At 41.3% G+C, this 16502-nt stretch overlaps 1 protein-coding gene across 2 annotated transcripts in view; it reads left to right on the top strand.

Moving 5' to 3' along the window:
• The window catches only part of tspan11 (tetraspanin 11), a 40372-nt gene extending 25650 nt beyond the window's left edge, over positions 1–14722 (top strand). For both annotated transcript variants that reach the window (XM_085436680.1, XM_085436683.1), the window contains one exon: positions 14375–14722. In XM_085436680.1, coding sequence (XP_085292806.1) covers positions 14375–14701 — 327 coding nt within the window. In that variant the 3' untranslated portion in view covers positions 14702–14722. The remainder of the gene's footprint in view (positions 1–14374) is intronic.
• Positions 14723–16502: the final 1780 nt, after the last annotated feature.

Raw genomic sequence — 16502 nt, 5'->3', positions numbered from 1 at the left:
GTGAACATGACTTTGAATGTTGCAGCACTGGGTCCTGGTGTCTGGTGCATCCCATCTGTGGAACATATTTGCAAACAAAATAATTGCAGGCGGATGTGATTTCCAAACAGGACTTGCATCTGTTTTGGGGGAGGTTCACTTAGGGTATCTAAAACTCTACACTGTGACCGTGATTTTTGGCGTATCCAATCAAGATTGACAATCACCAGCCACTTCATTAGGTATACTAATTTAGCTGCGCTTTAACACAATTATCTGATCACATGGTTTTAGACACATGTGCATGATAGAGAAAACCTGCTGATATTCAATCCGAGCATCAAAATGAAATGGTTATTGTAAGGCGGGCTACATTGAGCATTTGAGAAACTGCTGATTTTACTACCACCTCTATGGTTTACACAAGATGATTTGTAAAGGAGAAAATCTCCAATGAGCTGCAGGTCTCTGGGTAAAAATGCCTTGTTGAGGTCACAAGAGAAGCAGAACACAACACCAGGTCCCACTCCTGTCAGCTAAGAACAGGTACCTGAGGTTAGAGTTTGCACAGGCTCACTAAAATTAGACAGAAGAATGGAAAAATGGTGGCTGATTGATGAGTCTTGATTTCTGCTGCAATATTAAGCTGGTGGGGTCAGAATTTGGGGCTGTGTCTCAATTGTTCAGGCTGGTGGTGGTGTGATGGTGTGGGGGATATTTTCTTGGCACCTTTTGACCCGAACTTCTGACGGCTTCTTTCAGGCTGTCACGAAGCTTAGATCATCTCAAATTGGTTTCTTGAACATGACAGCTAATGGCCTCCACAGTCACCAGATCTCAATCTGATAGAGCAGCTTTGGGATGTGGTAAAAGAAGATGATGGATGTGCAGCAGACAAATGTGCAACAAATGTGTGATGCTATCATGTCAATATGGACCACAGTCCCTGAGGATGTTCCTGCAGTTGAGAGTGAACCTATCTCAGTGGAACTCTAAATTGTTAATAAAGTTATTTTATGATAAAGTTGTTTGCTTTTGAAAAATATTGTACTATGTGCACTAGTGATGCAAATAAGAGACAGTAAGAGAAAAGTGTTGTTGTATGTTGGAACCAAATATCGTGCTACTAAAATTATCTATAAATTTCTCGTTGCGTCTGTTATTAGAATGTGATCTTGATACATATAACTTCTCCAAATGATGGAAAACTCTGATTAAGGATGCATTATGTAAATTCATGCAGAACAGCTAACAAAGAATATAAACATACTGAAAACCCCCCCAACTCTTCCTGCTGAGGAAGCTGTGTAGAAAGCACATGTCATATCTCTTGGTTAACAGTTCTTGCAGCTTTACAGCTTCATTCTTCAAATGAAGCTGTAAGGTTTCTAAGGTAGTTCCATAATGTTTGAAGATTTACTGACCACCTATGCAAAATTTAAAAATGAATAAATATAACACTTTGTCATGTTTTGCAAGTCAGCCGACACGGCATATTGATTATGAATTGCCATTTTAATACTACTATGTGCGGATACAAAGCTATATAGTTTCATACATAAACAAATATGATGATTGAGTAAATATGTAAATGAAAGAACTGTAAAAATGCATCTGATCCATAAAACTAGGAGTCTAATGCAAGCACAGCTTTTCTCTCTACTTTTCCTTCTCAGGTGATTTTCTAGACTAGACGGATTTAAGATTTATATGATAGTTTGAACTTTAAGTGTGGTTTTTGTTCAGACGGTACAACAGACATTGGTAAGCTGTCTTCTGTGTGGCAAGGAAAGTTTCACCAATACTGTGACCACAAGTGTGTGTGTTTCTCTGCATGTAAGAGAAACTCTGGATGACTCCAGCACACCGCTGCGCAGACACTCACTCCTTTTCCTCTGCCAGAGGAAGATTCATGCTACGCATAACATAGACGGCCTCCAACACACATGCCTCACATTATTCCTGGCGTCATCCTAGCCACTCACACTGAGTTGCCTGCATTTTTGTGTGCGTCCAGGCTTATCTTTTTATGTATGTTTGCATGAGAGATGTACCCCATGAAAATCCAATTTGCTTTAGCAGTGCTTGCTCTAAACTGTTGGCTAGAGTTTACGCTGAATACTAAAATAACAGGATTAGGATGAAGTAAAATGACAGTGAAAAGTGGAGCGTGACCTACATGTGATTCACTGTTCATCCACCAGATGGACTCGGAGCTCTAAATGGCCTTTTTTGGCACTCGGCAGGCAGGCGTCCCTTTCCAGCCTCTCTCCTTGTAAGACGTGTAAACCTTCAACTTGGACTGTGTGCCGGCGGCTGTGATGGTGGCGTGCATCGGCGCTGAGCATGTGAATCATGTCTACAGCAATCCACAGTAAAATATGACCAGGGTTTAACAAGATTGCATGCCTCGAAAGAAACCAGAAAACAGTTGTTTTTTTTCCCCTTGTACTTATTTCTTTGTGTTGTGTTCTGACCAGAGAATTTATTGTTTTCATTTATGCTGTTCGGGGAATGCTTTAGAAAATGAGAATAGTGGTCATGTGGTTATGAATAATTTATTTTTTATTTTTTTTTACAGCATCCAACAAACATAAACAGATGCAGGGGGCAAGTTCACATGGGCACTAAAACAATCACCATGGAGACCGGATTTTAAGCATGTGTGTATGTGTGTGAGCGTGTGCTATGTGAGGTAAGCACTCGCAGGCTCGTGTGTGATGTTTTACAAAAAAATCTGGCCTGACATCTAATACAGAAGTGTCTCTCTGCGTAAGGATGAACATGCCTCCGTTTGGCGAGCCAAATAATCCGTGCCCATCTATGCCCAACTGGTATTGTGCGATGAAAAACATGGTGGGTGTTGGTGACCATCACACGAGCACAGAGATGGGATCTGAAGGCAGAACTGTGCTGAAAGCTTCCTTAAGTGAAGCCCCTAATCTTTGACCGCCACCACCGGAGCTGTAAAGTGATTCATCTGAGGGGTTTGCCGCAACAAATCCCTTACAGTACACACACATCAATAAAAAGGAATGCTTCTCTTAGTCACTTATTGACATGCTTCCTTTTTAATTCAATATAACCACTGTGCGCCTCTTGAGACAAAGAGTGTCACCGCCTGCCGCAGATTTCTGCCAGGGCTCATTATGCAATCCCGAGCTTTGATAATTCCTCCAGTACACCGTTTAATTAGAAACACATGGCCCTGAGATCGCAGAGGAGTACAAAGCTTCCAATGTCTATACAGCCTGCGCCATGAGTAATTGTTTCTCCCTAGCTAGTGCCGAGCCATTTTTTAACCTGCTGACAGCCAGCGAGCAGGAGGAGGAAGGAGAGAGAGAGAAAAAAGAGGAGAATCTGGAGATAAGATTTAATCCATATTGGAGTTTGTGTTGTTATTGTTTAGTTAAGAAAGGCACCGAGGAGAAGTGAGAAGCACAGGCAAAGGCAGCGTATGAGGAGGCCTGATATGCCCTCCCTCCTCTTTGTTCCTTTTTTTTCTTATTATTTTTTTGTTCTTTACTTTCAGCCAGGAGTTGTTAAGAGTGAGGGAGGTCCCAGGTGAGCTAGAGACCAATGGAGGCTGACATCATGACAGGACACTTCATCAAAGCCTGCGGAGGCTGTTTGGATACCTGCCCGGGCAAAGGAGGAAGAACTGTTATAGCTTCTCCTACATACTGCCAGGCAGTGCAGGAACACTTCCACTTCAGCTGATATTCAGTTCATGAAGGGATGTAATGTGCATGCGTGAGTGAGAGAAAGACAAAGAGCTCTCATTTTTTAAAAAGAATTTCCCCCACTCTGACCAGTTGAGGATGTCTTATAGATGTTTCATCTTTTTCCTTTACTTGTCGCTTCACCTTGACTGGGATAATTGATTTGTTACCTTGGCTCGGATATTACTTTTTGTTCTTTCTTAGTTGTGTTTTACTGAAAATACACACACAAAGCCCTTGGAGCATGAGTGATTATATAGCAAAAGGCTGATTGTGTGAAAGTATTACATCTCGTCTTCTGTATGTTGAGGTGAAAAAGAGCTGCTGTTTTTCTGGCAGTCATCTTTGTAGGTGTTACTTTAAAAAAAAGTTAAACTTCAATAGTCATTCATTTATTTTACAAGCAAACGGAACTGGAAAACAGGAACAGTTTGTTCTTTAAGATTATTCATTTATGGATCAGTCACACAAGAGTAAAAATAGGACAGCAGCTTCCTTGTGACTAGGAAAACTTGTTTGCCCAGTGATTGCAAATAGCTGTGGTGAGCAACTGGTTGCAGACCACTTTGGAGAACAAGATCAGTTGCACAGGTCTTCTGGTGGGAGCTCAGCCAACTCTGACTAACTGTAATCACTCTCAGACAGATTGCATATATTTACAAATAATGTCTAATTTATAAATGCACACAGGTTGCCAGTACTTTGCTATCAGTCTGAACCCGCCTGTTGCGATGAGCGCAAATCATCTGTGACGTGTCTCTTTGCAAGACGGGGACTCGACTCGACTCTTTGTATCCTGGTTATGTTCCTATGTGAAAACAAGGTTGCAAATTTCCCTGCCTTCAAGGAAACCATTCAAAAGCATTCATTGCATATGGTTGCAATAGTTTTGCTTGGTCTTCATGTTCTCCAACCGCAGTTTCCCCTACTGGGACTGCAGCATTAGCCAGATTATCTAAATCAGCCCGTGCTTACGTCATTTTACAGTTAAATCTGTGGCAAATACGCCACTATTTGTGGAAGGATTTCAGAGTTTTTTTTTCTTTAAAATCTATCCAAGTTATGTTGGGCTCTCAATGCAAGGATTTCATGTGAATTCTGTTTAATGTCAATTTTGCATGGGTTTATTACAGTTAATTGCTCTGTAATAAATGTTAATGCAAACAGGAAACGTAATTGCCATTCAGTTGTAAACTGCTAGCAGACTGACTCCATCTTATCACCATTTTATTGTCGTCTTGATATACTAAAGTCACTTTGAACACGACAACTAAGTGTGAATGGTCACAGACCTGGAAGCAACATTTAGCCAATGTGTTTCAAAAGGAGCAACTTTTACTTTGAAGGCAAATAGTTTATCCAGTTTGTGTTGCACTTTTCACGGTTTCCCTACAGTGGGGAGAGTAGCTGGACAGTGTTTGTAGACAAGTCGGTCACTTTCATTTAAATTACTGGGGTATGGTAGTGACACTCACAAGGAGGTTTTTGCCAGCTGTTTGGGGAATACATATGTTTTTCCATACCAACAGGTGGTTGCCAGACTGGTCTATAGGCCTGAGTGAGTGGGCCTCTAGCAATCCTTTTTCCAGCAATTACCACCAACCAGTTCCAAGTGGATGGGGAATACTCATTTTTTTCCTCACAGCTGGTGGTTGTCGGATGGTCTACATCTGATTATTGGTGATTGATTGTCACAGACAATCGAGACAACGTAGACAATTGGCAGACAGCAAATGGCAGACGACTTAAGGTCAGACGGTTAGTAGTTATCTATGCATCCATCGAGCCGTCTATGTATCCAGTTCACGATTGGAGGGGGGCTGGAGCCTATCCCAGCAGGGTACATCATCACCAGTCTGTCCCAGGGCTAACGCAGAATCACTAATTAACCTAACCACACTACCTGCTTGACTTTGGATTTTGGGAGGACGCCAGAGTAATATTTAAGGGTACCAATTGTACTCTTCACAAACTTTTTAACTATGACATACTGTAATTTTGTCACAGTTCTTGCTGCATCAAAAATATTAAAAAATACTTGTTGAATATGGTTATTTGTTAAAGGAGTCTTGGTGGCCAATTGCTAACTAAGCTTAACAATCCATTTGGCCACACAAATACTGGAAATCTTATTACATGTGAGTCTGAAATAGCTTTCACAGCTCACCTATATTCAAGATTTGACGGTGAACATTTAATTTTCTATGAATATTTGCTTTTCCCAAAGAAATAATGTACATTAGATTGCTATTAATATTTTCTCTTTCAGTGGTTTTACAGAATTTGTGGTATTCAACTAAGAAAAACCCATACATTACAGAGTAAAATTGTCTGTTTTTAAAGCTATTTTATAGCGTTGTTTCCTTTCCTACACACTGTCAGCGAATAACATTGAGAACATGAGATTCTTGGTCTGCTTGTCGTGTATGCTTGTGTCAAACGTTGCCACCCTGAGTTCCATGCCTGTCTTCATTTTGTCATATGACAGTCATCCCTGGCCAGCGGGTGTACAATGCCGGGTGCTATATAAGGTTAACTCAAATAACCACAGCTGTTCACAACCATTTTAGATGGAAAGACAGTGTGAGAGTTAAAAATGGGAGGAGAACAAAACTTTGAACTTGTCTCCATCTTTTAGTTTCTCTCTGTGCCCTGTCCAGAATAACCATTAAGCTGCTGTGGTCAGAATCCCAGCTCACATGACTCAAATCCTCCTCCTCTGTTAGAGTTAACTGTTTGGCCTCCTTCACTTGTGGGCTGATGATGTCACTGATCTCGGGGGCCCCTCTTGGTCATCGGGAGCCAGGCTCCAGGATGACGTTAGATAGCTGGTAATGGCATGAGCTAGAGACACTTTCGGACAGCTTGGTGTGTTTGGATGGCACAGATGGTTTGGGAATGGAGAGGAGGAGGGACTTGGGTGCCAGCATGGAGGGTGGCAATGACGCTTCTTATCAAGTGGTGCCACATGCGGGCTCTGATGTGCCATTGTGACAGGACGGTTTTCTCCTTTTCATCTAAATCTGTCTCCTATTGTCTATTTTTTCCCTCTTGATCCAATCCACCTCATTCTTCTCTAACTCATTAATTAATTTCTTTTTAGCCTATTCTCTTCTTTTATGCTCAGTCTTGCTCCTGCTTAGTCTTTGTCGCTTTGTCTTTCCCTTTCCAGCTTGCTATCTCTTCTCTATCTCTTTCAATTTGCCTCCGTGTTTATGGTGGTTTATCTAACTCTCTAATCAGTGTGATCTCTTTAGCTCTTGCCTGCACTGTCTCTTCCATTTCTAATTGGAGTGCTTTTAATTTGTCTCTTTGTCTCACTCTCACTTCCTCATATGTCGTTTCCCTCTTGCCCTCTTTTCCTCTCTCCTTTTCTCCATCTCTTATTCTTTGTCTGCGATTGTCTTTTTCTCCTTTGTGCTCTGACAGGCCTCTTCCTCTCATTGATAGTGATGGCAGGCTCAGCCGCACTCCATAATGCTGCTGATATTTTTCCCAGCAGAGACCCCACTGTTGCTGCTGCCCACCCCCTTAAAAAAATGGACAAGACACCCCTCCTTTCCTGCTCCCAATCCATACTTCTCTGTTTCCTTTAGCTCTGCCAAGCTTCTACCATTCAGCAGGGGAGCGGTTCAACAAGACTGGTTTGTTTTGGAGAGTCACTGGGCCCCAGCCTCATAGAGATTAATGCTCAGACAGACGGGGATGACATTTATGAGGCATGGACTGGAGCAAAATATAGAAAAAATGGCAATAGTACTGGTTAATGGTGTTGGATCAAATTTGATCCTTTGGCGACACACGGCCACCACTTCAGAAGGAGACCTTTTCAGAGACAGAATGAGGACTAACGTGTGTTTGTAGAGCAGCGAAAGAGGCCATGCCAATATGTGTAGATGAGAAGTTCCCACTCCCAGTAACTCCCCTATCCACCTCAGCATTATTCACTGAAATGCTAGTGATCATGTAGATTGATGGAGACAAACTCAGAGCCAGCTGAGTGTTCAAATAACTTAATCAAATGATTAATTTCTCTGCTGTTTCCGCAGAATATTCATTAGTGTGTGTATTGACGTAGCCTTCAGTTAGAAGTAATCAATGCAGTTGTACATACACACAGCAGGCATGATCCATCTATAAATGTCTCCAATTATATCTGCGTTTATCAGAGTGATATATACTGTTCAGTGGCTCCAAAAGGGGGGGTGTTTACATCTACTCTGTGCTTTGAACAGCGTAGTGCTACAATAGTTTCTGGAGGAGAAGTTATCAATGTAAGGCTAAATTGGAATGGATCGTAAAAGAATTGGAACATGCACAGAGCTCTCACCCCACATCGAGGTCCATCGCTCTTTACAGCTGCGTGATCAATGGAGCTGAGGCAGCGTAGCCAAGCTGCTATCCATTTTCATTACCGACTTTGCTCTTGCTGCTTTTCCTCGTTGTCCACCAAAGGCTGGGGGAATGTGGGTGTCCGGTCATACTTACATTCTTACATTCGCACGGTTGCCACGTACCATGCCTGAGAACTAATGTGTGCCCCATCCCACCACTCCCTCGCTGGCCTGCACTCACATCATCTTAAATTTTCCAGGCCTGAGCGCACTTCAGTTTGGGTTTGTTTTTTGCTCTTCTCCCTGTCTTCTCTTTATCCAGAATAGAAGGGAAAATCTTTTCCGTCACAACCATAATCACAGTGTGACTCTGTGTTTTGATGAGAGGGGATAGGTTTTTTTTTTTTTTTTTTTCCCCAATCAGTTTTCATTCCAGAGTGGCATAGTGATGCTGTCATCTAACAGCAGGAAGTCTCTGTGCTTCTGTTTCATCCCAGAGTCCAAAGGTTAGCTTAATTAGCGACTCTAAAGCGGCCATAGCTGTGGCTGTGAGAGTCACCCTGCATCCTGCCTCTTGCTCAATGTCATTTAAGCTCCAGCAACCCTTGGTAGACAAATGATTAAGAAAATGGATAGATGGTGTTTCGGTCATATTGCCTAAAGCCAGCTGACAATAAATGAACGGTGCTGAACCCACCTTTTGAAGAGGGCCACGAAACGGAACACAAAGGGTCTCAGTCTACCCATCATATCATTAACAGTGACATCACTACAGCTCCGTACCATTTATAACAGTGCTTATGGTTCAGATACCTGCTGTGGTATTATCCTCAACTATAGTTTTTGCTACTTAGATCAAGCCTTCATATCAACACTGGTATAGAACGAGAAGAAGTCAAAAACGGAAGCAACAAAATCATATTTTTTTCAGAGCTTTTCCAGAAATCCTCACCTTTTCAAACTATTGCAACATCTCCCTGTTTTTAATCTGCAAATCACACTGGACATTTAACATGAACGCTTGCATCTTCAACCTGACTGTGGCTACGGCGGCACGACATGTTAGATTACAAAAATTAAGTGGTGCATGAGCAGCTGACAGCCAAAGCTCCAGTGGATGTGATGTCACTTTGATCCTAGAGCATGATTCTGTAGTTTGAGAGTGATGCGCATAATAGTCCGGTTAAGAGTGGCTTCCTTTCAGGGGTAATGGTAAAAATTGCCTAGTTTGAGTTTATTATTCAATAGCTATTGGAGAAATAGTCAAAGCATGTTTGCAATTCTGCTAAAGAGAGGCTTAAATTGCATGCAGAAAACTAATGCAATAAAGTACATAAATGGACCAAAAATACACAAAAGACGGTATGAAACAAAAACTATACAATACAGGTAGACAGTTCGAAAGAGACAGAACAATACAAAAAGGCACAAAATATATTACTTTCAAGTAACATGAAAAAGAAGCAGCAGATCCATTTTAAATACATAACTAATCCTTAATTTAAAAAAAAAAATTAAAAGGATCCCAGTTAGTACTGAACTTGAGGAATTCCACATGTTGATACTGGAACAGAAAATCAACGATGAATGAGGATTTACGTAATATCATCTTATAGTTTCATTTCCACATGTTACTGTGCTGGAAACTCTTAAGTGGAACCACAAGATCAGTGATTACCCGAGGAGTCTGATTATATACCAAAAGTCATGGCTAAAGATAGCACTGTAATCTAATTCATTATCCTGAGAAGTGTTCGCAATCTTAGGTGTTTCACATTTACTTACATGAAGGGGGCAAATTATTAGAAACATCTTATTTAACATCTACAACTGAGTCGGTGAAAGATGAACATTAATGACACTGTAAATTGTGTTTAGTTGCACTATACTATAGGGGTGAAGTTATTTTAATTCTAATGAGAAAGTCTTTGTGCCCTTGTTGGACATATACTCCAATATTTCAAATATAATTAATACTGGAAAGCTCGAGCAAGCATGCAGGACAAGGCATGCAGTTTTAGCTAAAAAAAAAATGCAAGGAGTGTGAATGGCATGACTTCAGTGGCCTTTTGTACTTCTCTAGTAAATCCTGTGGAGTTCAGATTATCATCAGCCCCTTTTTAACTGAAATTCCTTCATCCACTTTGAAGTTGCCTGAAGTCAGGACAATCCCTCTGATTAAATTATGTTTCATCTGTGTCAGATAGTGAGTATTTACTTTAGATGTACACATGCCTGTGCATCCATACATGTATATACAGTATATTTACAACACAAAAAGCTTTGCATGCTGAAAGCACACCGATATGAGAACCACCTGCTTAACATGAGTAGGAAGTGTAGACTTCTGAAGAGGTTTGGTGGTAGCAGGCACCAAGACATGTGCGTTAAAATCTGTTAGTTGATCCGGTGGTTTCTCAGCTCATCCTTCATATAGTTTACGCAAGTGAGATCTAGGATGTTGAACTCTTTGTACCTTCCTCAAACCAGTTCTTTAAACATTTTTCAACATAGTGAGGTCTATTATCCTGCTTTAATAGGCCTTCAGAAAGTGCTCTTGTCATGAAAAGGGTGATTTTGGTCTGCAACAATTCTAAGGTAGGTTTTATATGTCAAAATGACACCTGCAAGAGTGTCATGATACAAGGAAAAGAAAATGTGATTCATGTGGCTATTGTACAATTATAACATTCACATATCTATCCTAGGCAATTTCAACAGTGGAGAGAAGACACCATGTGTACCCTTACCTGTAGCTATGCATCCAATCAGAGATACTTTTGTGTCATAGCCAGCGTAAAGCTTTCACCAGCTTGTCTGCCGGTCCCCCTTCACTCCCAGTGAGCATCATCAAACTCATGATGCTGTCTTAGGTTATTTTTCTTTCTACCACTTTTGGTATGTAGTAGCCATGTCAAGACTTTGCATTTGTAAATGATATAACTTAGTTGTTAAACCATCACAATTAGACAATGAGAATTTCTCAGATCCTTATGGTCGTCCAGTTTTCCTGCTCCCAGTGTAGCAACTTCAAGAACTGGCTGTTTTCTTTCTGTCTAATATATCTTCCCCTTAATGGGTGCTATTCTAATGAGATAATTAATGTTATTCGTGTCCCCTGTTAGTGATTCTAAAGTATATTTATTTATATGCTTGTTGTACAAAAACCACATAGATGTTCAGATGCAGACAGGACACAGATGTTCGCACGAGCACTGACACTTCCATAGTCTTGTCTGTTGATTCTCTATAACAGGAGCTTCTGTTAGATAACATGTCTGAGCATGTGATACATCTTGTCATGCATTAATTCAATTAGTGTGGAATTCTTAATATCTGTGCTTGTTTGTCTTGGTTGAGTTACATATTCATCGCAATTATGTCAAGTAAAATCCCCTCTCAGCTAACTGCAAACAGCTCCATTGTGAGATGTAGCCTTAAGGGGCAGGCGGGATCAGAGTAATTATAGTGAAAGTGTAAATCATTTTTTCTACGAGCACATGTTGTGAATGAAGCTAGTTCTTTGTGGGCAAGAGGCTCACTATTTGGGTACAAAAAGCCTTTTGTTTTACAGAGGTGTCTTCTGTACTCAATCACAGAGCTATTAAAACAGCCAGAGACATTTGATTCAAATTTAAGAGCACTAGTATGACATATGGCATGGTCCTTAGGGTTTTGTGGGTTATTCAGTCATGCCAGAGGCAATGGGAATTGCCAGTTGGGAATGTTCGGCACTGACCTATCTTTCCTTTGCACAAGTTTTTTTTTTTTTTTGGTAGTTAGGACAGTATACTATTTTTCAGGAAGCATAAATGTGAATCACCACTTGTGTGGTGATTCATATAGTATCCTGGTTGCACCTGTGGATAAGCCCAATATCATTACTCACCCAGGAGAGAAAAGGAAGTAATGAAATCTTGCATCTGGATCGTTGTAGGAAAACAACCAGCTGAGCCCGATGCACATACGTTTCAAATCGCATTGTGTTGTTGTGCAAATATTTTCAAGTAATCCAACAGAATTCGTCTTTTATTAAGCCCAAGTGAATTGTTATGACTGAGAACAGGCCACAGTGGGAACAATGAGCCTGAAAGGTGATATCGATTTTGATGAATGCCAAATGCGCACTGCTGGAAATGGTAGATTTTTCACAAGAGCTCAGGGCTGCATTAAAGCACAGTGTGTGTCTGGTTTCAACCCGCGTTCATTTGGGAAGCGCAGCATCCGATTCATTTGTCCCCATGTGTCGTTTCTTAGACAGGACAGGTTACCGATGGCTGTAGCGGCGGAACTGCCCTCCATCACGGCTGACGGCTGTGACAGTAATGCCGACTGTAGCTGCTAATGGGACCGCAGGGACTTTTTGCTGTGTGCGACATCAATCGGGGTCCTCAGCACGCTCACTCAAATGGCCCTCCTCACTCACTCAACACATAGCAGATGTCCCACTCTGATCCTCCAGCACACGTATAAATAATGCCAAATGCATGCTAATGACGTTGTTCTGTTGCATTAGCGAAACTAATCCCAATTGTGGTTACAAATGGCTGCAAGGTGCCGGCCATGTTCTTGCATCCTGTTCAATGCCGTTTAACGACAATTTTTGATATTTGTCTGCAGGTTATTACAATACATACATGTTTTTTCCCCTTTAATACTATGAAGTCTTTTCACAAGTGATGTCAAGTAATGCTAAATCCCAGTGCTAATACATATATGTGACTTTTTGGCTTTTATAGCTGTTCAAGTCTGTGCATTTAGGAAACAAAAAGTTTACAATGACGATCTCATTGGGTTGGTACCATAGGTTTTAAATGGTCCACCATAATGCCTCCACTTCTCCATAAATAAATTACTGAATCACTGTATGTTTTACCACCCGTCCCTCAAACTATTTTAATTGTATTTTCAGTACAGCTCTGAAAAACTCTCCACGCTTTTTGCCTCAGTCATCAGCTGTTGCTTCTTCACAATAAATGCATATATAAACATACAGACACATAATCAGACATACCAACAGACATTCATTCCAACATACACACATACATACATATACGCATGGTTTCAAACTATGGCCAAAAAGGAAGAGAAATGGATAAAGGAAATGCTAACCTATAAAACTTCGTTTTCAGCATTCGGGGTTTGTAGTTACAGACCACTTTGAATTTCCGAACAATTGCTCAGGTCTACTTGTGGGAGTTAACTTGTCTTGTGGTTCCATTTTGACAGCGTGCAATCGGTCTCGAACAGACTGGTAAAAGTTTGCCAATAATCCCATCTAGTTTATAAATGCATTCAGGTTGCCAGTACTTTGCAGTCAATCTGAGCTGATCTGTGGCAATGAGCACTACTCATTTCCACTGTGTCTCTTTGCAATAGAGAACTTAACTCAGCTTGTTAGCAAATGGTTGTATCTTGGTTCTAGTCTGTAAACGCAAGGCTGCTGAGTGGCTGTGTCATTTAGCAGTTATTTTTGCTGTCCTGCAGCAACAACATCAATACTCGTGGATTCTGAATTTCTGTTTTAAATCTGAGTTTCTGGCTGGACTCTGAATGCAAATAGTTAATGTGAATTTCTTTCTATGTTGACAGCAACTGATTTCGCAATTTTTACAATTCACCACAGTTAATTGCTGTATTATCACAAACAGATTGCCTGTAATCACCAGCTTGACCCCATTCAACTGCTAACAGACAGCAGACTGATTTCATGTTCTTGCCATTTTATCAGCGTCTTGATGCTCCAGAGTTGCTTTGATGATGACAACTGACTGGTCACAGACGTGGTCCTCATCCATTTTAAAGGCTCTTTGGACATGGTTGCAGTTTGAAACCTTCATTGGTACTTTTTGTGGAAATCTTAATGTCTTACTGCCACCTAAAGATCAATGGAATAGTGTGAAATAATTAACTTTACTGTGCAAATACAATACAAAGAAAACAAAGAGTTAGTTTAGTACTAGTACATTTAGTTGATGGTCAGAATTATTAGTCAAGTTCTATATAGTTTTAGCGTTTTAATCATACAGCATGTTTGTCAGTGTATATAGGTTTTTGAAATTGGTTACAGTAAGCACCAGAAATCCTCTTTAATGTCATATCCATAGTTAATCATCCACCTAATAAGCGTTGGATACCTTTGTCTCAGTGCTGCAGCACGTATCCCAATGGGGCTCACTTTACTGCATTCTTCCATCGAAGGACAGGGCAAGTACGCGATGGTCCCGTGGGTCCTATAAGCAACAAGATGACTCACCTTCACAAATTATTTCACAAGTTCTTCAGAGTTTGTTGAAATGTCACTTTCTTTTTCCCCTTTTACCTTGTCCCTTTGCCCAGGTGCTGAATCGACACACCATTGTCTGTTGGAGCGGAGCATCGATCCCTCCCCCAGTCAGCACCTCCTCACTGATGGAGGCGAGCGGGAAGAGAGCGATTTGCTTAGAACAGCATAGCCATTTTTATACTAAAATTGCTGAGACAGAGAAGAGATGCGCTGATCTGTGTAAGATACACTCCCGAACACTGATGGACGCGATAGACTGTAACCTTTTGGCAAAGTTTCAAGGTGGTACATCAATGGGAACAGCTTTCCATCTTGTTGTGGTCTTTGTTGCTGTTGTAATCTTTGGGGCACAAAGCCTTTATTCTGACAAACACCTTTAGCCTGCTGTTCTCCCTCAAGGATTCTGTGGCTTCTTTTAGTGCTACCTGTTCTCCAGGGTGAACCACAGCTTTTTTCGTCAACACCAATATAGCACCTTTGTCTAAATGCACTTTCCTCCATTTCCACAGTGACATTGCATTAAAGCCCCACGGTTTCCCCGCTGCCATCGTCCCTACCCCCCATCATGCAGACAGGGAGGGCTTTTTGTAGTTGGTCCCCTCCTCCTGTAGGCTGTAATCACCCTGAGAATGGGGTAATTAGGGCCACTGTAGGGTAATTACCAGAGCTTGAGTTGTTTAATTACGGCCTTCTCTGGAGCTGTCTGATGCCAGTGACAGTGGAGGCGCCACTCACCGATAGAGTGATTTCATCCTCTTGACTGTACCAGGCGGTGAGGGACAGAGAGAGGCGACATAGTAATAGAATGAGTAGGCGTGAGTGGGCGGGATCGGAGGAGTTACACTGAGAGGGAATGAGAGAGTTAAAGGCAAAAGCAGACGATCTAGACTTGATAAATGTATATGTCAACAATGGCATGGGGGAGGCAGAAGATAACAAAGCAAAGCGGAGATTATTTTTGAAAAAAAGTTAAACCAATTTAATTTATTTGACTGTGTGTGTTTGTCTTTGCTGTTTTTCTTTGGTATCACTTACAGTATTGCAATCCAGCCTATGCGGATTTGGTGCAAAGTCAATAGAAGAAAGCCAGCAGAGTTGTTTTTGGAGTATATATCATGTACAGTTTTAAAAACCTTAAAAAAGAAGAACTCTAGTTATTGCCTGAAAAAAGAAGAAGAAGAAGAAAACATCTATGAGAAGAAAAGTGGGTGATGTGGCAAACAGGCATCCCACTGGTGGCAAATCGCTGCTTAAGGAATCACACATGAACGTGACTGAGAGAACGAGGGCTTCCCTTTTGCCCTTTAGTTTCTTCTAACCAGCCGTGACGGCCATCTTGGACTGCAGCAGTAAAGGAGTTGCAGACCTGAAGATTTGTGGGGCAAAGGGGCGGGGGGTCAATCCCCCAAACTAGGGGAAAGGAATTCACACGGGCAGCCTAACATTCCCCCAACTGGAAAAATGATTCTGTCTGCACACTGTCTCTGACTAAGCCTAAAATAGAGCATGGTGAGAAGATTCCCGCCACCCACAGACCACAATTCTAAAATCCTAACCAGACTAAGATCAATATACACTATGTGATTAAAAGCTTGTCTGAATACTTTGAACAGATGTATTCAGACATCTGAATACATCTCCGTCACGAGTTTTTATTTAGCTGAAGTGGAAGGTTTTAACTCAGTTCAGACTAACCCAACAGCAACGGAAAGGGTCTGCTAGACATATTTGCATGCATTGTTTACCAAACATCATGCTCTGCAAATCTTTGATCTTTATGACTGATGACTGAAAGGCATTTTTATGGTGCAATGACCTGTTGAATCTTTGCTCGGATTCCAGCGTGAGCATGTGAGCTGTTTGTATTTCCACTGTACCAGACGCTCGTAACTCAAAACACCAGATGAAGATGTAAGGGCAGAAAATATTTCCTGACAAATGTCTTGACTGACAGCGGCCTGTTGACCGTTTGAATCTTGCCCCCCTCCTCCACGCGCGTCGCTCCTCTCAATTCTTAATTTTTAAGAAACCTGCATGTATTTTTAGTTTGGCTACAGGAAACACTCACTGAACCAGAATTTTGGCTCAGCTGATCCCAACTCGTGAACACGAGGCTGACAGACATGTGTTTTCATATATGCTCTTCAAGCAGATGAGTTCGAGTTATTGTTAATGTTGTGT

Source organism: Copadichromis virginalis, linkage group LG17 (genome assembly GCF_057382275.1).
Source record: "Copadichromis virginalis isolate Kocher_CV1m ecotype Utaka linkage group LG17, C_Virginalis_male_GT1.1, whole genome shotgun sequence".
In the NCBI taxonomy this organism is placed as follows: domain Eukaryota; kingdom Metazoa; phylum Chordata; class Actinopteri; order Cichliformes; family Cichlidae; genus Copadichromis; species Copadichromis virginalis.
The sequence above is the reverse complement of the archived record's forward strand: the minus strand, read 5'-3'. Positions and strand labels throughout refer to the sequence as shown.